Consider the following 25472-nt stretch of genomic DNA (forward strand, 5'->3'; position numbering starts at 1 on the left):
ATTCCTCCCTCGGCAACACCTCCTGCCAACTTCCTTCTTTTCGCATCCAATTACCAGTGCAGGGGCGCCTGGGTGGCTCAGCCAGTTAAGCGGCCAACTCTTGATTTCGGTTCAGGTCATGATCTCAAGGTTCTTGAGTTTGAGCCCCACATCAGGCTCTGCGCTCACAGTGTGGAGCCTGCTTCGGAGCCTCTCTCTGCCCCTCCCCCACTCTCCTTTTCCCTCCTTTTCTCTCTCTCTCTCTCCCCCTGTCTCTTTCTCTCTCTCAAAAATAACATTTAAAAAAAATTAAAAAAAATTACTAGTGCAAAATCAATCACACTTCTCAACTCTTCTCCATTAAGCACCTACATCTAAACAAGGCATCTTGCACCTGCCTTCAATGTCTGAAACACATTTCCACACATACCCATCACAGTCACCAGAGTGACAAGACAAAGGGTCTATGGGCAGTTTACGTGAACCTGTTCTGTCCATCAGGTGAGACAGACATAATTCCTGGACCCCAGGTGTTGTTTCCCAATGCGCTGTCAGAGAAGGGCAAGAGAAGCCAGCTCTTAGAAAAGAAAGAATAAAAAGAACTTTAAGACAAACACTACCCTGCTGTTCAAATGACTAACAGGAAACAAGAAAGGCACTGTGATGTTTTCATAGAAAATGACAGAGGAAGCAGAGCGGGGGCTGCTTAGGCCCGCATCACAGTGACTATATCAACACTGTTGTTAAACACGCCTGGACGCACAGAAAACCAGAGTTGTGCCATATCTAGATATGAGGTGCAGTCCGGGAAATGTTGGCGTAAAAGTTTAGGAATTCTGAAGGTTACCAGTGATTTGGAGAACAATTAAAACAGTATCTTAAACTTGCATCTTCCAGAAGATCTGAATTCTTGATGATCTTAGAGGATGCGCAAATTCTTAAATTGCTGCTACAACTCAGCAAGTTCGAGTGGGGATGTTCTATATCACAATCAGACACCGTGTTCATTATTTTCAAGTCCCATGTTTAGTTGACCATTTAAAAAAAAAGGTTACGGGGCGCCTGGGTGGCGCAGTCGGTTGAGCGTCCGACTTCAGCCAGGTCACGATCTCGCGGTCCGTGAGTTCGAGCCCCGCGTCAGGCTCTGGGCTGATGGCTCGGAGCCTGGAGCCTGTTTCTGATTCTGTGTCTCCCTCTCTCTCTGCCCCTCCCCCGTTCATGCTCTGTCTCTCTCTGTCCCAAAAATAAATAAAAAACGTTGAAAAAAAAAAAAAAAAAAAAAAAAAAAAAAGGTTACATTATAGATGAATTTTAAACAAAGGCCAAGTACTCAACAGTTTAGATGTCATTCAAGAAGACTCCAGTTTTGCCTAGTTTTGCAACACATTTTTGGTATTTGCTAACAACGTTCTAGAATCGTTTGTTCTGAAGGTGTCAAATATGAATTCTGCAAAATTTTCAAACAAAGCACCAAATTCTAAATCAGGAGATCTGCATTCTCAACCAAACTTGGCTAATAACTGACGGTCTGACTTTCTGTAAGTCTCTTTATCTCCCTCTTATTATTTCCTTATCCATAAAATAGAGGATTGAATTAGTTTTACAGTCCCTTCTTTGTCAGTCTCATTTTAATCAGCAAAACTTAGACATGTTACCTCTAGCATTTTCTTCTTTATGGACAATATGGTTTTACACATCTACCAACTGATCAATATGAACAAAAAGCTATTTTCTGTGTATAAATGTCAAACACAATTTTAGCATATTTCAATCAAGAAGTTTCTGCTCTTTTTGGGCACTCTTCTGGTTAAACCAGTTTCTCTCTGTGTACTTAATTATTCTAGTTTCTTCTTTAAAAATTTTTTTTCACAGATTTTATTTAAATCCAAACCAATTAACATATAGTGTAGTAATGATTTTAAGAGCAGGATGTAGTGATTCATCACTTACTTATAATACCCACTGCTCATTCCAATAAGTGCCCTTCTAAATGCCCAACACCCATTTAGCCCATACCCCAACCAACACCCCTCTAGCAACCCTCAGTTTGTTCTCTGTATTTGAGAGTCTCTTATGGTTTGCCTCCTTCTGTTTTTATCTTATTTTTCCTTCCCTTCCCCTATGTTCATCTGCTTTGTTTCTTAAATTCCACATATGAGTGAAATCATATGATATTTATCTTTCTCTGACTGACTTGTTTCCCTTAGCATAATACCTTCTAGTTCCATCCACATTGTTGCAAATGGCAAGGTTTCATTCTTTTTGATGGCTGAGTAATATTCCATTATATATGTACACCACATCTTCTTTATCCATTCATCAGTCAATGGACACTTGGGCTCCTTCCATAATTTGGCTATTGTTGAAAGTGCTGCTATAAACATTGGGGTTCATGTGCCCCTTCGATTCAGCGTTTTTGTATCCTTTGGATAAATACCCAGTTCTTCCCATGTTGCTCTCCCTCCCCCTCTCCCCCTCTCCAGTTCTGAATTTCACTCTTAACTCCACAGCTTTCTTATCAGGGTACTTTTCAAATTCACAAGCAAATTCACAAATTCATTTCAAATTCACAAGTAAATGATCCCAAATTTAAGATGCATATCAAGCCCTGACTGGAAACCTGTTGGGGGCATCTTCCATTTGGGGACCACTTTTGATGCAGCCCACGTCCCATCATGGACATCTGGGAACAGGAAGGGGGTTAACAGGAGTCTGTTTCCATGTTCACTTTGCACTCACTGACTTTCCCTGCCACATTCAGCGCTCTGGCTTCTATCAACACTCCACCTGCAGTTTTCTAAGCCAGAGTTGAGGGGTGTCAGTAAGGAAATCAACAGCGATAGAGGATTTATACATATGGCATGCTGGAGAAACACATAGAGCTTGAGGGGAAAAAAGGAAATATTTCCTATTCTTTCACTCTGATTCCAATCCATGGGGTGGCAGGGCAAGGAGGAGAAAAGGGCTGGGCTCAGACATATGGCTTCTATTACGAAGAGCACCAAGACTATGTTTTTGTATTTTGCATTTTTCTTTCTTTTCTCTATATCTTATAGCATGCCAGACAGGATTCTGTACTATTTCAAAGGCCCATTTCTGAAGGTCATCAGTTAAGGACCGTCCAATAAAAATTAAGTGGCAGATTCAATGTAAGTAGGACAAATAAAGGTAATCTTCTTGTGTTCTATTAAACCAATGCCTAGCATGGTAATTTTAGGTTCTCATCTGCAGTAAGACATTATTCTGAGATAATTTAGAAATTTCAGAGTGTCACGGGCTTTGGAAAATATTGGTGGATTAGAGGTCGATTTTCGTTGTAGTGTAACGGCCTCCCCTGCAGGGACTGGAAAACCAAAAATTACACTTTGCCAACGCCCTTGCATTTTCTAGGCGCACTGAGGTTTGGTGAATCTGATACACTCACAAGAGGTCTGGAAGCCAGAATTTCTGCTGCGACAGCCTCCAAGTGCAAGCACAACTGTGGACGTCTTTATTCTGTGGAGGTCATTCATTCTGTGAGGGTCATGATGCAGAATTTCCACGTTACTGATTCAAAATTATATATAGTAAGTGCAGTTTTGTTCTGCAGCCAATAATGGAGGCAGCAGCTTTCTGAACACAGCAGTTTCCTGACTGTGGCTGTGGAGGTATGGTGCTGGAGCCAGGTTCTTGATCTTGGGAAAAACAATGGTTTCTGAAGTGCCGCTTTGGGAGCCATTTTGTGAAGGTTTAATGTATAGATGGCTTCTTTAGCTCTCTCGATAGTTCTGTAAGCCACTCGATACCCCCGAGTACATTCCTTCTCGCTTCCAGAAGTTAGAGATTTTGCTCTCCGTCAACCCTGAGAGCATCCCCCTGAGGGATGCACTATTCTTTGGGTACCTAAAAAGCATTCACTCTCTGTGACACTTCCCGGACAGTATCTATCTGCCTTACCTTGATAGGTTCTCCATGGGGAGACATAACTTCATCAGACAGTTCCATCATCTTCAGGGCCATCAGTGCTATCTGAACAGCATGGGTATCACTTTCTTTGTGTAATCCCCCAGCCACACAATATGCATCGCCAATGGTCTCCACCTACACAGAACAGATATTCCTTATTACAAGTTCAGAAAGAGTTAGAGTGCACATCTGAGAGCAGAAAATCTCAGTGTTTGGGTCCTATAGGAAATCAGAGTAAATCAGATACACTCAGCAATGGCTTTCCCTTTCGGGAAATTCATAAAGTTTAGATGCCTTATATCAGGCACTGCTCCGAAGGGCAGTGGGGTCCTGCGAGCCCAACGTTAGGGGGTGGCTTCTACTTCCAGACTTGCTGCTGAGTCAATACATCCATCAACTCACCTTTTTCCCCCTCACCACGTAAAATGGCTCTTTAGAGGCAAGTGATGCTATGTAAATGATATTTTGGGTTATAACAGAGATAAAGATCATTGGAATCACTTGCTGATTTTATATCCTTTTAGCCTGAAGTATTTTGAACAGTCACTACTCAATCAATGTCATATGAATTTAGTAAGAATGTGCGACATAAAATGGAGACATTTTAGCTTTTCTAAAGGATTTGGAGGTTCTCATAGCAACTCTAAGTGTCTTCATGAATATTAATCACAAAGTATAGAAACCGAGAAAGATGTCAAATAACGGTTCTTGGAAGGCTACTGAAAATTAAGCTGTTTGATAAATTCCGAGTATTATCATTGTCATTGCTGTTGTTGTAAGAAGTGATTTTTATGTCTGTGATGCTGATGACAAAGCTACCAGTTAATTTAAATCTACAAACCATCCACCCAATTTTAATCATTGCATTTTCTCCTCTAAATATTTATGATATCTTATCAGATCGTATCATTCCTCTTCTCCAAACCCTCCAATATGGAGGGATGGAGATGAGAGAGAAAAAAAAAAAAAGGGAGACTAATCTTCAGTGATTCTCCATCTCCTCAGAATAAATGTTGAAACTGTTATAACACCTCCAAAGTTCTTCTAGCTTTTCTGCGAATCTCTGACTTTATTCCCTAATCCTCTCCCTTGCTCACTTTGTCTCAGTGCCATTGAGACAAAGTTATCATGTTATCCCTCAAACATACCAAACATGTCCCTGCTTGCTATTCCTTTGCCTGCAGATACTCACTTGGCATGTCCCTCATTTCCTTCAGTGCCTGCTAAACGATCACCATCTGAGAAATGCCTGTCCCAACTGCCTTCTATAAAGTAGCAATCACCCCTTATCTTCTGCACTTCTCCTCCTTTAACTTTATCCAGAATATTACACCAATTGGAATACTATAAAATATACTCATTTGTTTATTTTCTGTCTTTCCCCCCGTAGAATATTAGCTCTCTGAGTTTGTCCGTTTTATTAACTCCTGAATTACCAGCACCCAGATATCTGCTAATGAATGAACCAGGCGGTAGTGCCTCTTATAAGATTTTCCTCAGTGAATACATAAGAAGTGCCTAAAATAATGTCTAACATATCTCCGGTGCTCAGTACGTGTCACTAATCAGAAGAAGCGGTGCCCTCACTCCTTGGTGTTCGATGCCTACTCTCTATGCTATTATAGCACCTTGTCCACATGTGTTTGGGTTCGGGCATTCACCAGGTCATAGAGATCGGGCATCGGTCAGCCCCACCGTCCTTTCCTTCCACATATGAGATATTCTCACTCATGCTGGCCAATGCTGGATGACAGGAAATATTTTCTAAAACAACCAATAAATGAATACTGAATCAACTGAAAAATGGACGAAAGGCTGAAGGACAATAAGCAAATGAAATTAAATAAAGTCCTGAAACAAACAGGTCCTGGAAAAGAAAAGTTCAACTATTCCCTGGAAGCCATCACACGCACAGGTGAGCATGTGATGATACATTCTGTATATCTTACATTTATCTCACGGTTAAGACCCTTCCTGATGTCTTCACCGCTGCCTTCAGATATTTTCATGCAAAATCAGAAGTGAAGAGAAGGTGGAAATAAGGGCAGAGCAGATGGTTCCCTATCTAGCTTGGGTTGTGGTTGGATTAACCAGGGAACTCTGTGGCTACTATCCTTGGAGCAAGGAGCACAGATCCTGAAAACTTGATTGGAATAACCACAGTGTTTCAGTTTCACCAGTTCGAAATTTGTAGAAAAGGTGGAATAACTACGGTGTTTCAGTTTCAACAATTCGAAATCTGTAGAAAAGGGCTGCTACTCCTGCAAGCAATCACAGCAGTTGCAAAGGAGACCAAGAATTTCTTCTCACAGTTTCGAGAGGAGACAATATCAAGATAGAAACGGTCTACAAACAAATACAGTCAATTCCACAAGAGGCCGTCAAGCTCAACCTAACTGAAGCCAATTATTTTATCTGTAATTATACATGGACCTCTTTTTTTCCCAAGGGAATCATGGTTCAGTCTGGAATTTCCTGCTAGATATTTTAAAAAGGAAGGCTTTACTTCTCGCATCTAGATTGTAACAAAGCAGAAGTTATGTATTCCCACAAATGGTGTTTGTTTTCTCCTCAATAATTGTATTTATTTCTTGTCGGGCAAAGCTCTGAAATGCCAGGTTGTTACACGGGCAACTAAAAGGTGAGTCAAGCCACACAAACGGGAAGGAAGATTCTTAATGCCAATAGCTAAAATAATGCAAAATACTTTAAATTAGTAAAAATATGTTTTAATTCTAAAAACACGGAACCCCAAATCACTTTATTAGTTCTCTTATTGCTAATAAAGTTACATTTTTAAAAAGTTTATTACACATTAGGGATAATTACTGTGCCTCCCTGTGCCTAGAGTGATGCGTGGTAAGCACTCAAGAAATCCTGCTGCATCGTGGATAACCGATGTTATTTTCCATAATCTTTAGAACAGTCTTGTTCATGAAGATAATGGGACATAATGTATGTTATTCATGCGTATAAACTGTAGGCGGATATCACTTTCTCTGTGTAAGAAATGGGAAAGGTTACTTGACTTTCCCAGCTTACAAAGCAAGTAGAGAACAAGATTTGAAGACAAACTCTCTTCTTCAGACATCTCTGCCCTTGGTCTCTTCAATAATGCCTTAAGTAGGGGTTTTTTTCCCCTCCTAATCAGCCATGCAAACTATCATGTTAACTCTGTATTTAGTTAATCTATTTATTTCTTTAAGTTTATGTATTTATTTTGAGAAAGAAAAAGGTTGGGTGGGGGGAGAGCACGCACAGTGGGGGAGCGGTAGGGAGAGAGGGAGAGAGAGAATCCCAAGCAGGCTCCGTGCCGTTAGGATAGAGTCCGAAGCAGGGTGAGTTAATCTATTTAAAGATCATATAATACTCATGTTTCTTCTATACTTTTATTTCTACAAAGGATAAATCTTCCCCATACAAGTCATATTTAAGAATCATCTCTCGCCTAATAACTTAACTCAGTTGCCACAGTCTAGTACCAGGTTCACTGATTCTTTTTTTTTTTAATTTTTTTTTAACGTTTATTTATTTCTGAGACAGGGAGAGACAAAGCATGAACGGGGGAGGGTCAGAGAGAGGGAGACACAGAATCTGAAATAGGCTCCAGGCTCTAAGCGGTCAGCACAGAGCCCGACGCGGGGCTCGAACTCACGGACCGCGAGATCATGACCTGAGCCGAAGTCAGCCGCTTAACCAACTGAGCCACCCAGGCGCCCCCAGGTTCACTGATTCTTAAACTGTACCTGTTCAGGGGTCCTATACCCCATCCTCCACTCAGTCAATCACCCCTACATTCTGTGCCTCTTATCTGAGAAGACAATGTGTCAGTCCTTTCGTGGAATAACAATCTCTGTTTCTGAGCAGATTCAGAGCTATTTCTGGCTGGAGAACACCCACATGATTAATGCACAATGCCGGCTCCCAGGGTGCGCGGCATGTGTAGCCCTGCAGAGAAAGCCCTTCGTCTGCCTTGTAACTCGAGACCTGGTTGCAGAGCCTTTTTTTCAGTGACTTTTGCCTGTAAAACGGGCCTTGCGCTCCTCCACCCCTACCTTGTAGACATCCAGCTCTCCGCACTGCCGGTCAAAGCGAGTGTAGAGTGCATTGAGCATGGTGATAACTTGCAGCGGAGAGCACTGGGAGCAGATGGCGGTGAACCCAACGATGTCTGAGAAGAGCATGGTGACATCACTGAACTTCTTGGCTTGCACGACTTGCCCTTGCCACAGCTGCTGTGCAACCTCGCAGGGAAATATGGAGCACAGGAGATCCACGGTCTTCTTCTTCTCCTCCTCCAGGGCTTGGTGGGCCTGCTCAAGGGTGGCCTTCAGCTTGCCCAGCCTCTTCTTCAGGCCGTCCTGTGCCCTGGCCTGCTCCCCTATCAGCACCACGTCCCTCAGTGCATTGTGAATCGGGATGTCTGAGAGGTAGAGCCCTCGTCCCGTAAAATCTTCTAATCGGTCCACACAGGGCGAGCCCAAGAACAAGACTGCACTGGATTCAACAATGTAGATCATCTGGCCTTTGAGGTCCATCACCTGTGAAGCAAAGGCAAAGCCAACTCTCATGGTTTATCCAAGTTTTCAACACCTTTCTGAGACAAAAGGAAAGGCATTAGATACAGCGACACTCCCTTTGCATTTAAACTTGATTGCTACCACTTGCAGAGAAGGAACAATATGCTTTCTATGGTTCTCATTTACTGTGCGTCCTAAAATGCATGCAGACATTTGAAGAACAGATAGACTGGAGAAACTCTATACAGAGATCATGATTTCCAATAAGCAGTGCAAAAAATTCTTGCCTCAAGGCGTTCTCACTAGGGGGAATGCTGATGCTTTTGCTATTATATTCCTTTGATAGTAGCAGATTGCGTGAAGGATTGTACCAAGGAAGCCTTGAAAGAGCTGAGGCTTTAGGTGATCATCCTGGGACACCAGATTTAGTTTACGAGGGTGAACAAATATGTATATGTGTGTTCACTGCAGCAAAGAGTTCAAATCAACACAAATGTCCTCCGATAGGACTGGCTAAATAAAGTAGAGGATAACCATACAATGGGATTCTATGTGGCCGTTGTGAAAGTGAAATAGACCAATACCTCCTGACATGGAAGAATGCCCCAAATATTGTTTAGCGAGAAAAAGGAAGTGGCAAGTAGGATTTTGTTTTGATCTATCCCAAAAATGTATATAATTAACGTCTTTGATTTTTTTTGCTGCAATGAACATCTTTAAGTATCACCTATTTTGAACATCTACCGGCATTATTTTTTATGATAAAAAGTAGTAGTAAAACTGTTTTCACTTTGGGAAAAAAAAATGCACAACTCCTGGAATTATGCATGTTTCAAAGTGATATCCATCATAAGCCTGACTGTTGGCTTTACTTACGTACCCTCAACTATGATTTTGCAAACTCTTTCCTTAGACTAAATGTTTACCAAAGTTCTCTACCATCAGAACAACCCTCCCAACATTCCTCTAACAATTAAAAAAGTTAGTGATTCTCCATGTCTATTAAATATTGATTAAAAAACCCGTTTAGTCACCTCCAATTAGAGACAAGTAGTTTTTGTGTGTTTGTTGTAGGATAATGCTTCCTATTACTCCAAACTGTCAGCTATTTGGTGATAACTGAAAACATATGTTTAAATACATATTTATCTAGTTTGGTTTATAAAATACTCTGAAAGGATTTTAAAAGGTACACTGCATTCAATAAATGTTTGTGAAGTAATAAATCAAGTAAGCAAGCCAATGATTGCAAAAAGGATTTTGCTTTAAATTGATCTCAGCCTTAAAATTATGTCAGACTTGCCTTAAACATAAATGTTTTATCAATACATTTGAAGTGATGCATATGTTTTTACCTTTTTGATTCTAGTCCTTAAACAAGAAGTGACTTATTTCATATTCAAAACACTATTCCGTTCTCCTTACCCTGGAAGATTTCTTCACAGAGTTGTCCCACCTCCTCACTCGGACCACAAACTGCATGTTCAACATGGTCAGGATTCCACTGAACGTTTGCTTGATTTTTGGAGTCAGAATTTCAAAGTACTCTTCAAAATTAGGCTTTCCTTGAAAGTCTCTCCTGTTCATCAGCCTTCTAATGCCATTGCCAAACTGCAGAATTGTCATGTCTTTGTCGAACATGAAATGAAAAGGAAAGGTCTTGCAGAAGAGGGAAGCAGGAATCACCAGCGAGGACGGGGGCTTGCCCGGGGACAGGGATGGCTTGGTGCTTTTGACGTGAAGCGAGTATAACAAATAGGGCTGATTAACGAACTCGCTGCCTTCAGTACGGAAGCAGGGAGGCATCAGTGACACATCCACTTCGGTTTCGTACAAAATGTGAGCAGCTGCCTTAATGATGCCAGGAAGAATCAGAGACGTGATTCTCTTAGGGAAAAAATAGTAAACATTTAAGAAATTGTGATCTTTATCCAGGCATAGAATGGAAGCGTCCTCGAACCTGCCTCTCTTTTCTGCCTCTTGGCAGTGGCTGCTCTGTTTCAGAAGGGTGCTGAAGCTATTTAAAAAATCTTTGAGGGTTCCTCCAACCACACCTAAGATGTGTTCATCTTCCTCATAACATATTTTAAAAAGCTCTTCACCGAGAGATTCTTTGATGATTTCTGCTGGAACTCCTGAAAGTAAATAATACATTTTTTGCCATATCAAACAGATCCTCTTGGAAGAGCTGTACCATTACTACTGTTTGTAACATTGTTTGATGATTTAGTTCCCTTTAAGTCTGGTAACAAGAGTTCCAACCAAAATTAACCACCTGTATTCAAATTATCTACATGGATTAGTTTCTAAAATCCTGGTAGCTCCAAATAAAAACTTCCCACTCAGTTAATTATACAAGAATGATTAGTTAAGTCTAACACATAATTTTTAATCTCCCTTAAGAGATGGTTCTTACAGAAGAACACCTAGAATTTACAGAATCAAGTTCATTTCAGAAAAAGCTCTCCCACCTTTCTGTTAATGGCAAAAACAGTATGTCTTGATGAAGGGGGTACCGTCCCACCTGGAGGGCCCCCAGAAGTAGGAACGTCAGACAGGAATTTAAAATCACTGCTCATGAAACTCAATTTGTCGTTTTTCTCTAGATATGACAGAAAGTAATTGTTTTTTGTTTTGTTTTGTTTTTTAGCAAAACAGCATTCTTGTTGTTTAGTGTTACCTGGAAGAATATTTGTTTGGAATATATTTACTTCCTGTAACTTCTCCTTCCGCAATCTCTTATTTTTTAAATTCTGTGTGTCATTTTTTTTTTTTTTCTCCTCTGTAACTGCAAAGACAATAATGCCCTTTCACAGCACCGTGGTGATGTGTTGGGACTGTGTTTAGAATACTGCCTGGCTCCCAGGAAGGGCTCAGGATGTTTGCCATCACCATCATCATCCTTAAATTCTTAATACCTTGTACCTTCAGAAAGATTTAACCCGTTACTCCATGCACTCCAATTTTGAAAAGGCCAGTATGACAAAGTTACTCATCTACTTGTTTTCCTCAAACTCATTAAGACGAGAACTCTGTTAATCCTTTTTCCCACGATTGTTTCCAACCTTTAAACAAAATTCTTTATTTTAGTTTGTTGAGTAAAATTTCTCATGCATAAATGAGGAATACTTAGTTTAAGTTCAAGGCCAAAGCATGTAAATGTCTATGAGTCAGCTTCCCATGCAGCCTTATCTCCTTCTCAGCAGACACACATAAAGAAGAGGAAACGTTTTAGGTCAAACAAAAATACACAAATTATTCTTTAAGTTAACACAATACATAATATTGAACACTTCATACTGGAAATCACCTTTCAGGTGAAGATATTAGTTCTACAGGTAAATATTTTCTACTAATAGAAAATATTAGTTTATAGGTAAAATATTAGTTCTGTAAGTATAATTACTCCTTCATTACATATACTTAAACAATTCTATTACCTGCTGCAATTGCTTGGTCTGTAATTATTTTTTCAAAGTCTTCTCTTTCCAAAGATTTCCTGAAAATATGTCAACATCTTAAATTATAAACTGAAAATTGGATGTTACAACTTCAGATTATAACATACAAACATGACGATGGGAAATAATTTAAACTACCTTTTCTGCAGAGGTGAATCTTGACTGTTGAATTTACAGGAAAGGAGCCAACCCAAACAATGTTGGAAAACCCTAAACTATACCTGATTTGAAGTGTTTCATCATCTTCTGAAGCATATTTACCTTTTAACTTAACTTTACCTAGGCTAATACTGTGGGTATTTACACTGGCAGGGAACCAACCAGAAGTATGAAGTGGCCAAGTAGGGGATGGTAATAAATCAGCCAACGGGTCGTCTGATAACACAACCAAAAAGAAAAAATTACATACTGATGGATTTCACTTTTTAAGTATCACCATCTTTTTTCCAAAGCAAATACGTAGCATGTCTTGCTTCTGAGTTTAAGGTTCTATACATTTAACTCTCAGGCATTATTACATTTAACTATCCACATATAAAAATTAGTAACTAAAGAAATCTATTCTTCATTCAATTACTGCATTCAGTTTTATCACATAGAGGTTGATAATATCATAGCATACATTTTGAATGACAAAAAGTTTTGGCAATTTCAACTGGATAACTTATTGATTTATGTTTGCCTAATTGTTTTTTTATGATTTCTGATAGTGACTGATTTCTGACCAAGTTGGCCAAACTACTAACAAATTTTAAAAGACACCCAAAGTTCTATTTGTACTTCAATTTGCCATTAGATAAGCCAAGTTTACAGACAGGCAAAAATCTAAATATTAGACAGATTCCAATAAAACACAAAACATGCAGAAAAGTTTCCAAAGGATATATTTTCAAGAAGGAAAACTGCTCAGTCCACTACTTTATCACATAAAGGTACATTGCTTTTAACTGTTTAAAATGTTATGGAGAAACACTTTCTTATCTAAACTGGTTGAGGGTCACTATCTAATTTTCTATTTAGTTCACATAATTTTATAACCTCTTGTTATATATTATTTTATATTAATCACTCTTCAGATTTGCTTATTTTTATCATTTAAGCAATCTCTGTTTTTTCTTTTCTTTTTCCTAAAGAATGAGAGCATTTCTGCTCAGGGGACTCTAATTCTGCCAGTTCCCAGCATCCATGATATGCGATGTGAGCAAAACTTAGTTCAAATAGCACATAACGCAATTAAAAATAAGTCTGCTATCTTTAACTTAAAAAAAAAAAGGAGTAAGCTTGCATATGTACCAGCAAATGTGTATGTGCTTGTACACACACACACACACACACACCAGCCATGCACAGATATGATGATGTGGTCAAAAGATCCCAGGGAAAGAAACAAAGCAAAAGCTCTCTGTGAAACCAACCGAGAGAGATATCACAATGACTGTACTAAAATTCATTTACTTAAAAGGTGGGGTACAGGGAGCTCCAGTCTTTCATTTAAAGACAGCTTATTCTTTAATATATTTATTCTTTGCTTTTCAAATCACACAAGATACTGAACGTTCCACAAAAAAAGAGTTAACTTATGGTCAGGCAAGCTGAGAACAGTAGAAATGGCAGCTGACTTTCCAAAATGAAGATGGGGGAGAAACAGGAACAAAAAAGAAATCCAAAAACTAAAAAAGCAAAGCAGAGAGAAGCCATTTAGCATATGAGCAGGCAGTCATGAGAAAAAAAGGTTTGTTATTTTATTTCAACAACTGAGTAATTATCATTAGGACAGTTTAAAAGTATGATCAGCTCTTGAAGAAATAACGGCAGGGATAAAAAATTTTTCAAGATTTCCAAAGAAAATGACTTTGTTTTAAGTTCTTTAATTTTTAAAGAGATAGAACGCTGGGAGTACATCCTAACTGAACCCCTGCATCTAGTTTAGGAACATTTCAGAACACAAAGCCCTGAGAATAAATTCTGAGCAAACTGGCTGCCAAAGTCTTAAGGAGACAGGCACAGTAGCATAGCTACAATGACTTGTGGCTATCTTATCAGCTTGACTGAGAATTAAGGTCAGAGGCATTCTGGAATGCTTTTCCTATCACTCGTGTAAACAAAGCTTCTGTCAGACACACAGATTCACACTCTCTCCTTCTGGACCCCTCGTGACCCCTTCTTGGCTTGCCTGCTGCCTGCAGTTTGGGACCAGTTAGTCAAGAAGGAAAATTATGGGCAGATAATCCACTCATGAGAAATAGACGGATGAATGAATTTATAAAACACTCCCAACAATGGTGCTGGTTTGCAAAGCTGCAATGTTCAATTCTGCAAATTTGAATACGAGTACTTATTCCATTATTTGCAAAAGGAATAATCCTTGAGATTGCATGGAATCAAAGAATAAAAAAGCCAATCAAATTATCCACCAGTAGTGGATGTGCCAAGATATATTTGAAAAATCAACTATATAAAGCAGGTTTCTAAAAAAAAAAAAAATCACATTATATATTAAGCCTTTACAGAAAGCATTCTTTAAAAAATTTTCAGACTACAAGAAAAAAGTATAAAAGGAACGGACACTCAGCCAGTGCACACAAATATAACCCAACTGGTTATGAAAATATGGAAACACCTCCCTAAGGATTGATAAATTGTCGCTGCTGTTAACCCCCTGAGGCAACCCATCCCTTTAAACAGCCTCCCAACTTTGATTCTTCTTGAATCTCCTCCTGATCCAGCAGCTGAAAGTTGAACCCGTGGGAGGCAAGGGCCACTGGGACCCTGCTCTACCTTTTGGCAGTATCCTTCAGGCACAGAGTCTGTATTGAGCATCCGGGATCCATGCCTTCCATGTTAAGTACTGTGGGGATGATTACCTCTTAGTAGGAAAGAACAGGTTTAATGACTTGTCAAAAGCAGCGGTATATGGCAACATGGTTAAAGCCACAGGCTCTGAAAAACCCAGGCTTGCAACTCAGATCTGCCTTTTCCTAAACGGCTGTAAAATCCTAAACATTTCACATAAATCTGAGCTTAGATGTATCAACTGTGAAAAATTAAGACACTTCCTTTCACATTAGCAGCAGCTAAAACACCTAATCCAGTTTCTGGCAGTGATTCGAAACACGGTGATGCATTTACTAAGTGATGGCCATTGGCAATGGTATCAGTGATTGTAATGGGGAGTTCACACAGCTAAAGTAAGTGGTTCAATTTACCTGCTTTCTTTTATTTTGTGTTTTGCCAATGTTCTCTGAAGTGCAAGGTTCAGCCGCTCCAACTAAAAATTGAAAAGAAAGCTTTTAAACATTCTCTTAAATAATAGTTTAATTGAAGACACGGATTTTACACATTTGTACTGTAAGCTTCTTCTCAAGCAAAAACACGATTACTGGTAAGTGTGGCGAATTTATGCTTTGGAAACAGAGACTGATTTTCTAGAAGTTTCTCAAGCCTAGAAGAACCGACGAGCCCAGACTAATTTGAGTTTGGATGTGGGCTGTGGCTCACGGGCTCTGCCCTCTGTGGGTGGTCTCCCTGACAGCCACAACACAAGGTCAAGTTGAACCGAAATCCAAACAGCAGACTCCAGTTTGGTAACGCCGGGTCTTCCAAGGAGAAATTGTAGATCACTTCCTCTGGGTCAGGAAATCCTCTTGGATGTGCTGCCAACACTTCAATCTCAGTATGGCTCTCGCCAAGCAAATTTCTGTTCTGTTCGCAAACCCTACACCCAGCCACCCCACTGTTTTGCCCCGCCCTCAACTACAAATGGGAATTTATGTTGCCTATTTCATTTACATGTCCTGGCCTAGAAAACTCTGAAGCTATCCCTGTACCGCCCCCCACCCCCCACTTCTCTAATTCTCTAATCCCTTAAATCCAAGCTTTCACCAAGGTCAGTTGGTCACTGATTTGAAACAAATCTCGGATTTACCTTAACGTGTACTAAGTTCCCTTCTTAGAACTACTAATTTTCATCAAATACTTACACTTTTACTCTCTTAGATTTCTGAGTATTTCATGAGTTTCCCTACGTGGCAAGTTATTTTTCTGTAAGTCTCCATACTTTGTAAATACCTGCCTATCAATTAATCTCTCTTAACAGCTTGTTTTCTTTAACTAGGTCGTAAGTGGCAAGTACAACATTGGATAGCAGCACTGCCAATTTTTTTTTGTTTTCCATTTCATATAAAAACCATATGTATCTATATGTGTATATATCATTGTTGACTCTTTCTGTAGTTTGCCCAGAGGAAAGTGAAAGATTTTCTGGTTACGTTCCAAGTTAGGAAATTCCTTTTTCCTTAAGAACTATTTATATCACGCTTAGAGTTTCCACTGGTCAAGTGAGGCAGCACTGTTAAGCAAAATAGAGCAAGCTTATGTTTCAATAAAATGAGTTATGAAAAGGACTTCCAGTTTTAAAATGCATATAGAGCTTAGAAACAAATCTAGAATTTATTGGGAAAAAAAAAAAAAACAAACCAGAAATGAAAAGTCTGCATTGGATGAGCAATAGCATCTTTCCAGGACCTTCTATTCTACTATTCTGGAATGACACCTCCCCACTCTAAATTTGCTATGGATCTGTGTCCCACCCCCTGCCAAAAAAAAAAAAAAAAAAGCCATGATTGTGGAGTTAAATCGGATTATCTAAAAAGCAAGAGCTATAATGTTGTCAAATGCTGTTTTGAGTCTCCCCTTTGGGTCCCTGATAGAACTGAAACTAAACAGTAGGCTAAGCATTAAATCTGTCCACTCAAAAAAGAATCAGTAAAAACAAAAACAAAAAAAAATGCTGTATTTGATCAAAGACATGCTGACATTTGGATGGCTGATGGAGTAATCTACACTGATCACCAGACAGTCCAAATGCATCCAGCACTGGGACATTTATTGTTATAAGGCAAAATGGTCTCAGTTGTCAGAGTTCTAGTTGCTAATGCCAAATGTACCTCTTTTACCCTCTAGAGTTCCTATAGCTTTGCCTTCCTTGCTACATGATGCTACAGTCAAATTTTGGTGTTTGTTCCTATGAGTTCACAAACAACACAGATTATTCTAGAAAAAGGAAAAAGAAAAAAAAAGTAAAATATCATTTATATTTGGTATTCAGAATGTTTTTAAAAGAGATTCCAAAATGTGTCTGACTTCTATGGCAGGAATTCAAAATTTATCAAACAAAATAATGAAGCCAGGATGGTAATGACAGGACCCAAGGAGAGCATGGAAGCTCTCCAGCATCCCCATCATCACCATCTGTTCATCTCACTCAGTTCTTGGAAATAAGAGTCTCAATCACTTCCCGGACTATGATGCCAACCAGCACCCTGAGAAAGGCGACATCGCTCATCCCAGCCAAAACTGGCTGTCTAGTGACTTGGGTGGGGTGAGAATAATGAAGTATTCCCATTTCAAAGGCCATTAACCAAGGCGCGATTGTGCTAATACTGTATTTGAAGTAAGTTCCCTCAACTTTCTGCTGATTCTGCTTTCTCCATCTTCAAGCTACAGTGCTAGTCTCTTCTTTCACAGTCACTCTAGGCATACTGTTGACAGCAGTAATTGCTCTACCCCTGCAAAAGTTGGGTGACTTTAGTCAAGTCACTTAACCTCTCTAATCCTTCCTGGGAGTAAGACAAAATCACTTCTAAAGTTCCAGTAAGTTCTAAAAGTCAGCAATCTGTGGTTCTTCAGTGCTCCACACAAAGCAGAGGGTTGGTGCTGGGTCAATTAAACATTTTCAACGGATTATTATAGCTGGAGTCAGATTATATCAATGGCCAATCTCCCAGATGAAGTGAGTTTACATAGAACTGTAAACACTGCCAGAAGGAGAAAGACATCATGAAGACCTTTTCAGCTGCTCTTCTCTTTAGCCCCCAGGGGGAGAGGAGCTCTCCATATACTCTGTGATTCCTAATATGTGACTTCATTAGATATTTGCCCTGGCCCCAAGGTTCTCCTATAGGTGGATGAACAGAAGGTGCTTCAGATCTTGAAGAGGCATTAGGCTACACAGCTCACAGAGCTATACTGAGAAGTGTCAGAGGTAATTTGCAAGCACAGGGCCATGACTCTGGCTCAAGGACTCTGGGTTGAACAGAGACTTCTGGGTCACACTCAGAGCCAGAGGAGGAAAGGGGAGATTTTCCCACCTCAACAAGTTGGCAGGGAACCTACGATGCTCTTTGGAATTAGAAGAAAACTGGCAGAAAATAAGTTATTCTTCAAGAAATTTAATTTAAAAATAATAGCTAACAACTACCAGGCACTTAAGGTATGGCAAGAGCTATGGATTATTTCACTTCATGCTCATTGAAACTCTAGGCAGTAGGTACTATAGATAAGGAAGCTGAGGATAAGAGGGCTTAAGCACTTGCTCAAAGTCATAAAGGCCATCGAGGCAGGATCCTTTAGAAAAGAATTCAAAATCTTAAACATTTAAGAATAAACACAATTGAAGAACATGATTGCTTGGGGCGCCTGGGTGGCTCGGTCAGTTAAGTGTTTCACAGTCTGCAAGTTCGAGCCCTGCATTGGGCTCTCTGCTGTTGGCACAGAGCCTGCTTTGGATTCTCTGTCTCTCTCTCTTGCCCCTTCCCTGCTCACTCTCACTCTCTCAAAAATAAACAAACATTAAGAAAAAATATTTTTTAAAAAAGAACATGTTTGCTTTTAAGAAGTGTTTTTAGATGTTTCTAGGAAATACTCTACATCTATTATATACATATATCCTTGAAAGTGAGAAAGCAAGTGTTTACATTCCCCTTAAAAAATGCTCTTCTACAATATTCAAAATATCAGGAAAATCTCAAAAGAGCAAGCACTCACCTCTGGGAAAATCAGTTTGCAAATGCTCTCTGCTAAAGTGTGAAGGTAGACGCGGCTCCTACTGGTCTTTCTTTGAGGAAGACTTCTTGGTACATTCTTCTCAGGAACATCCTGACAGATGGGCAGAGTTGTTTTGCCACTCTCTGAGCTTCCTGCTACCTCTTCTGCGGGCTCTTTGGGATCCTGCCCCGGTGCCAGTAAGGACAAAGGGCACTCTCCTGTGATCTTGAGATCTTTCAGCTTCGTGCAGAACATGGTGTTGGTAGCCTCTCGCCCTGCTGTGGATAGCCTCCCGATGAGCTGTTCTTTTTATGCGGGACTGACAAACAGAAGCCACTATCAGATCAAAGGTACTGGTGACTGCGGTGTCTACGGGTAATGGAGAGTCAGAAGAGAAAGGGAAGTGAGGACGTGTACTTGTGTAAACCGGAAAAGACAGGTGTAAAAAAGGCAAAGACCACAGGTCCATATGCCATTTTCAAGTAAAAAGAAAATTCTGGTGGACATGTCAGCTACTATATGGATGAAACATTTAGTAAAGACCTTAATTTAATATGTGTGCATTTTAGTATACTAAATACTCGGGTTTTGTATTCTTCAAATGGAATATAATCTTCTCCAAAATGTCCTTACCGCAAACTACTGATTTCCATTTTTATAGATAGCCCACTTCGTTAAGTTTGATTTCACAAGAGTGGAACTTTATGGTTTCATGACAGAAGCCAAGTATAAATCTGTGTCTTAGTGCTAAGTCTTACTACATTCTCATTATGTTTCCCTTCCTGAAAAATCAGAATAGCAGAAACTAGTGTCTCCAATACTTAAAAAAAAAAAGAAAAGTATGTGATGATGCTCAAATATATGTTTTTGGCTGAAATACTGAGTTTTAGAGGAAAACAAAATTAACTGAAATGATTACTGCAGGGGCGCCTGGGTGGCTCAGTCAGTTAAATGGCCGACTTCGGCTCAGGTCATGATCTCACGGTCTGTGAGTTCGAGCCCCCGCGTCAGGCTCTGTGCAGACAGCTCAGAGCCTGGAGCCTGTTTCAGATTCTGTGTCTCCCTCTCTTTCTGCCCCTCCCCTGCTCATGCTCTGTCTCTGTCTCAGAAATAAATAAACGTTAAAAAAAATTAAAAAAAATGATTTCTACAAAAGAAGACACTTGTTTCTATAAATAGCAAAATAATTTTAAAATATTATCAAAATGTAAGAAAATAATATTTTTTTCCAAGAACTCCTGATCCCTAAGCACATGCCACTGGATTTGCAGGGGTCTCCGGATCCAAATCTAGAGGACACTGGAGTAAACCTCTCAGGGGCCCACAGAAATCATATACGTGGCTATTTCAGCATGTTCCCTTCATACTTTTGTTTTTGCCGACGCGTGACTGCAAATCCTCCCACCCACAGTTTACAACCCATTTATAATTAGTAATTTGTCGCTCAAATGGTCTCATGAACTGTCAGCAATACTAAGTCTTTAGTAACTGGGTCCACCAACCATCTTCATTCTTTGAAAAGCAAAAACACAAAAAGAGTGCAAAAGAGCCCAAGCTTACTTACTTCCTACGACGTGCCTGGCACGGGGCTGGGGATTCTGTTATTTACAGTCAAGCCTCACGGGAACTGTTCCATCGATCCTGCCAACAGCCAGACGACACAATCCCCAACGATCCAGAGGCTCAAAAGTTTAGGCTATTTTCTTTCATTTGATGTGCTGGAAAGTGACAGAGCCAGGGTTCACAAGTAGGTCCATCTGACATCAGAACCAATGTGTTTTCTATCAACCCAAACTCCTAGGCCAGTTTCTAAATAATCAGGCTTTGTTCATAAACTAGGAGTAAAGATATGGTTTGCAAGTTTATATTAAAAAGCAAACAAAAACATAATTCTCCTGCTCGTTGGTTGGTGGTAGTTGAATCATCCAGGATAAAACCTTATATTTCAGTCGTTAGAACTGGAGTTCAATTACTTATTTTTTTCTTTTCTGTGTGCCTTAATGCTCTTAATATGTTCTTCATGTACACCAGCAACAGATTGTAATTTGACACAGATATGTTCTCTAGTAAGTTTAGAACAATGGGCAATTCATTTTCTGAACTGGGGCAAATAAGGAAGCTAAATTCACCACGTGATAGCCCTCGGGAGCGTCATGAGGTATTAGGTATGGGGGAAGATTATGGATGCTGACAGGCCAGAAGAAGCGGGTGCTACTCTCTGTTACTTAAAATCCCCCAAATCTGTGATCACATGTAATTTATGAATCTTCAAGAAGACACAAGGAAGATCCTATATATTCACAAGCAGAGGCCATTTCCTGCCAGAATAAAAGAAGCAGCTATCTCAGCAGGCTAGAATGACCCAAAGGTAATTTGGTAATAGAGTGAATGGTTACTTTGATTTTGAAAGACCTAAAACTCCAAGGCTCTCAAGCACACTTATCTTGATTCAATTCCACAAATATATGTTTCTCAGTCTTTAATGCATCCGAACATAACTATTACTCTTCACTCACTCCTGTCCTCATACATGCTTTTGATCAGTGGGCAGCAAACTTTTCTGTGAAGAGCCAGAGAGTAGATAACTTCAACTTTGCAAGTTTCTATCAGTGACTTAACTCCTGCCATTACATCATGAATGCAACCACAGCTGATACACAAAGGAATGGTATGCATGTGTTCCAATAAAACTTTATTTGCAAAAACAGGCTGTGGATTTGGCCCTCAGAATGGCCTTATTGATTTGGATCAGGCCATGGCTTGCTGACCCCTGGTCGTAAAAAGCTGAGCAGGTTAACTGAAGCATTTTAATCCAGGTATAATTTGGACTACAGGACCAGAGTCACTTCCTCATCTCCTCCACCCACTCCACTCCCAAAATATAGTAGCCCATGTGAATCTAGTTTAGTATAACTTGTAAGTAAAAAAGACAGTGTAGAAGATAATATTAAATAACTATAAAAATTATAATACATTACTTTATGTTAATTTTCAGGAAGAAGAGCTATATTAACTGAATGCCATGATTTCAGTCATATCAAAATATAACTAGAAGAAGAGAGTACACACAAAAAAAGAAAAAAAGCCAAAAAAATTTGAAGATTTTAGGTTGGATCTGATGAAGGTACAGAACTTCTAAAATAAGTAATTCTGGTACATATTAGAATTTTAGTTTGGGATTTAGGAGTTTGACATAAAAGAGTTTATGATAAAGTCTTCCCATTAAGTTTCTTTTTAATGTTTATTTTTTTTTATTCTTGAGGGGGGTTAAGAGAGAAAGCAGGACAGAGTATCAAAAGTGGGCTCTGTGCTAACAGCAGAGAGCCTGATGTGGGGCTTGAACTCAGGAATCCTGAGATCATGACCTGAGCTGATGTCATACACTTAACCGACTGAGCCACCCGGGTGCCCTGAAGTCTCCCATTAAGTTTAACCTTCTCATTAATGTTGGATTTCAACACTTGTCTCTGAACCCAACATTTTGACTCTCAGTTTCCTGTTAAATCTCATTGCAGAAGGATAAAACTGACCAGTCAACCTTGAAATTCTTTCTTCTCCTGTATTGCACATCACTATAATTTCCAGAAAATGTATCTAATGCTGTTTTTTTATTAAGAAAAAACAGCAACAGGAAACAAGTTGTGCTTACTTTAAGTTCAGCTAAGTGTTTAGTCTCATTAAATCACATATGTATAAACAAACTAATTAGCATTCTTCATCTGTTCAACCGATGAAATTAAATTATGAAACAGATGCTCTCAGTGCTGATACCTTGGAAACCTATGTTTGTCTTGTGTTTGCCTGCTAGGAATACAGAATACGTTCTTCGACTAAACGAGTGGTGATTTTGATGTGTAACATTAGCAGTGACTTCGGAAGTGGTTTGGTCAATGGCTGAACTCAGGCCACAGCTGGTTATAGAAATGAGGGTAACACAGTAAGGGAAAAACAAATTAATTAAAATAATAAGCTTGGTGACAAGGCCTTGGCAAGCAGTGGGATATATGTTCTCAGAAACCCAGAGATGTTATTTGCTATCCCCAAGGTTAATGATTAAACAGCCTCTGAACATATTGAATGCTCTCTCCCTCTAGCTAGTAAGTGATTAACTCTTCTATAGTGAGAAAAAGGACTCAGCTACTGGCCTCATATTAATAACCTGGATGCATTATTGTTCAGGTAAGGGGCCTGTCCATCATTTAAACTCCAGAGTTATACACAAGAATCTTGTTTTCTCCCTATCAAAGACCTGAGGGAAAACACTCACAGTAAGGACTCTGACACAGAAAGCCCCTTTTGCAGCAACTTAAATAGAACAGCAGGTCGTAAAGAGCAGGTTTCAAATTAGAAATTTCGGAAGGGGGCGCCTAAGAATTGAAGTCTCCTTAGTAGAAGTCAATAGTTACATCGAGTGTCCAATATCAGACCGAGGACCTAGCCGTGCCAAAATCCGGGGTTAAAGAGATATAAGTGTTTTAAGATCAAATTCCAAAGTCCAAAATTTTAAGTTTAGCTGAAGGGAGAAGAGAGGCTCGAAACACAAAGTGCCCTGGTAAGGGTAGAGTCTGCACACAGCAGCACAAACTAATCATGACGTTCATAAACCGATGTCAAGGAAAGAGCTTATTTTGCAGGTAGGCTGACAATCTTCAGTTTTTGTTCTTCAAAAATTGAAAAAAATTAAAACTCCGTAAGTCAAACTTTCAAAATGTGTTTCTTTTCATTTTGCAGTAGGAAATATTTATAGGACATTCCTCTGTGATATATCAGGAAAGCAGGACAAAGTACTAGAAAAACTGGTTGAGAATGCCCAAGTTACTCCAGGACTAAGTTTGAAAAAAAAACAAAAAAAGCAAGCAAATGTCAGACTCTCTCATCTCACCATGCCTCCTTCGCCTCGCCATTGTCTCTGCTCATTATGGTCACACTTCTTGAAAGATCAGGCCTTATGTGCTGGGTTCACTTCCTTACAAAATAGTAATTCCTAAGTCTACAACTCCCTGGCCTTTGCTTCCACTGGGTTACTGCCATGCACCTTGCTCAAGTCAACGACAACCTCTGAAAAGTTAAAGCTCATGAACCTTTTGGCTTGTAACATACTTGAGTTGAGCTATTTGCATTTTCTTTTTTATAATCTCCACTCCCACAGATTCTTTGATACACCGGATTACCTTCTACTGCATTCACTTTTCATTCTATTCAACAAGTATTTATGGATGACCTACTGTGTGTCGGGAATTCTTACAGACACAGGGACAGAGCAGTGAATGAAGGACATCACCTGCCCTCGTGGAGTCTACAATCCAGCAGGAGAACCATTTCTGACACATCAGTTCCATGTGTGATGCGTGCTAATGAAAGGGGAAGTGCATAGTGCTCTAGGAGTGCAAATCAGGGATCCAAACCCAGTCCCAGGAGGAAGAGACATCTGAGCTGAGCTATGACCCTGAAGCGGGTGAAGAGAGTTCCAGAAAGAATAGCATTCTTGGAGGTCAAGACAGACCTAGCCATGTTCTAGGAACTGAAATAATTCCAGAATGGCTAGAGCATGGGGTCAGGGAGAGCAGGGTGACGGTGGAGGGAGCTGAGACAGTGAGAGGTCACAATTGTGGAGGGCTCTCCAAACCTTGCTAAACAAAGGAAAACTCTATTCCAAGGGCAACTAACTGAAATCTAAGAGGTAAGGATGTGAACATATTAGGTTGTATTTTTTAAAGATTATTTGGAACGGAGAATGAGAAATGTGGCAGAGTTGGACAGGTGGCTGATCTGGGTTGGACTAAAATAGTGACCCTGAAGATGAAAAAGTGGATCAATTCCAGAAGTATTTCAGATAGAAAAATCTACAGCCCTTGGCTACTGACTGCACATGGGGTCTGAAGGACAGTGAGGACATACTCCTCTGATCTTACTTCTCAATACCACAGCCCAGGAAAGACTCTAGGCCCCATGGGGAGCAATCAAGGGTCCATAATCCATTTCCCACAACATCGGTTATTCAATCATAACCGAGCCCAGATTTTGGGTTCTCACTATTACATAACACCTTGTGGGAGTCAGAATGCTCCAACTCTCTTGCTAAAAATCTCCTTTTGGAAAGTAATTTCTCCTGCTTCAGAAGCCCAGACGTGGGAAAGCTGACTCCAGTTTATGTCACAGCAGAGAGTGTTCACCTTCCATGACTGCATTTACATGCAAGTGTAAGGTGCATCTTCTATCTGGATGAAGAGTAGGGGATACTTACCTTGAATTTTTGTAACTAGAGAGCCCATACTGTTAATCTTCCCACAACAAAGAAGTCAACTCCAGTGCTCGCTTCAGCAGCACGAACACAAAGAAATCAACTCTAAAGGCAATGGCCATGTGGAGGTTAAAGAACACCCTACTAAAGAATGAGTGGGTCAACCAGGCAATTAGAGAAGAAATTAAAAAATATATGGAAACAAACGAAAATGAAAATACAACAATCCAGATGCTTTGGGATGCAGCGAAGGCAGTCCTGAGAGGAAAATACATCGCAGTCCAGGCCTATCTCAAGAAACAAGAAAAATCCCAAATAAAGGCAATGGCCATGTCAATGCTAGGGCCCAAAATGCCAGAAATCCCCCTTTACCTGATAGCAACTACCTCGTCAGAGCCACGGTACCGATTCAAATTATGTTTAATAATAATTGCCACAATCGTATTTAATACTGATAATTACAGTTTAACAAACTGTATTAATTCTTTATTAAGAATAATA

At 39.8% G+C, this 25472-nt stretch overlaps 1 protein-coding gene across 7 annotated transcripts in view; it reads right to left on the reverse strand.

Annotated features, from left to right (window-relative positions):
• The window catches only part of GUCY1A1 (guanylate cyclase 1 soluble subunit alpha 1), a 63235-nt gene that overhangs the window by 13395 nt on the left and 24368 nt on the right, over positions 1–25472 (reverse strand). For 6 of the 7 annotated variants that reach the window (XM_042935219.1, XM_042935218.1, XM_042935220.1 and 3 more), the window contains 7 exons: positions 20295–20448; positions 18731–19099; positions 15112–15173; positions 11885–11943; positions 9870–10579; positions 7980–8465; positions 3916–4059 (listed from right to left, as the gene is read on the reverse strand). In XM_042935219.1, the coding sequence (XP_042791153.1) occupies positions 3916–4059; positions 7980–8465; positions 9870–10579; positions 11885–11943; positions 15112–15173; positions 18731–18985 (1716 nt within the window). In that variant the 5' untranslated portion in view covers positions 18986–19099; positions 20295–20448. The remainder of the gene's footprint in view (positions 1–3915; positions 4060–7979; positions 8466–9869; positions 10580–11884; positions 11944–15111; positions 15174–18730; positions 19100–20294; positions 20449–25472) is intronic. The other variant, XM_042935225.1, reaches the window with a different exon arrangement.

The sequence above is a fragment of the Panthera leo genome, chromosome B1, assembly GCF_018350215.1.
Source record: "Panthera leo isolate Ple1 chromosome B1, P.leo_Ple1_pat1.1, whole genome shotgun sequence".
In the NCBI taxonomy this organism is placed as follows: Eukaryota; Metazoa; Chordata; class Mammalia; order Carnivora; family Felidae; genus Panthera; species Panthera leo.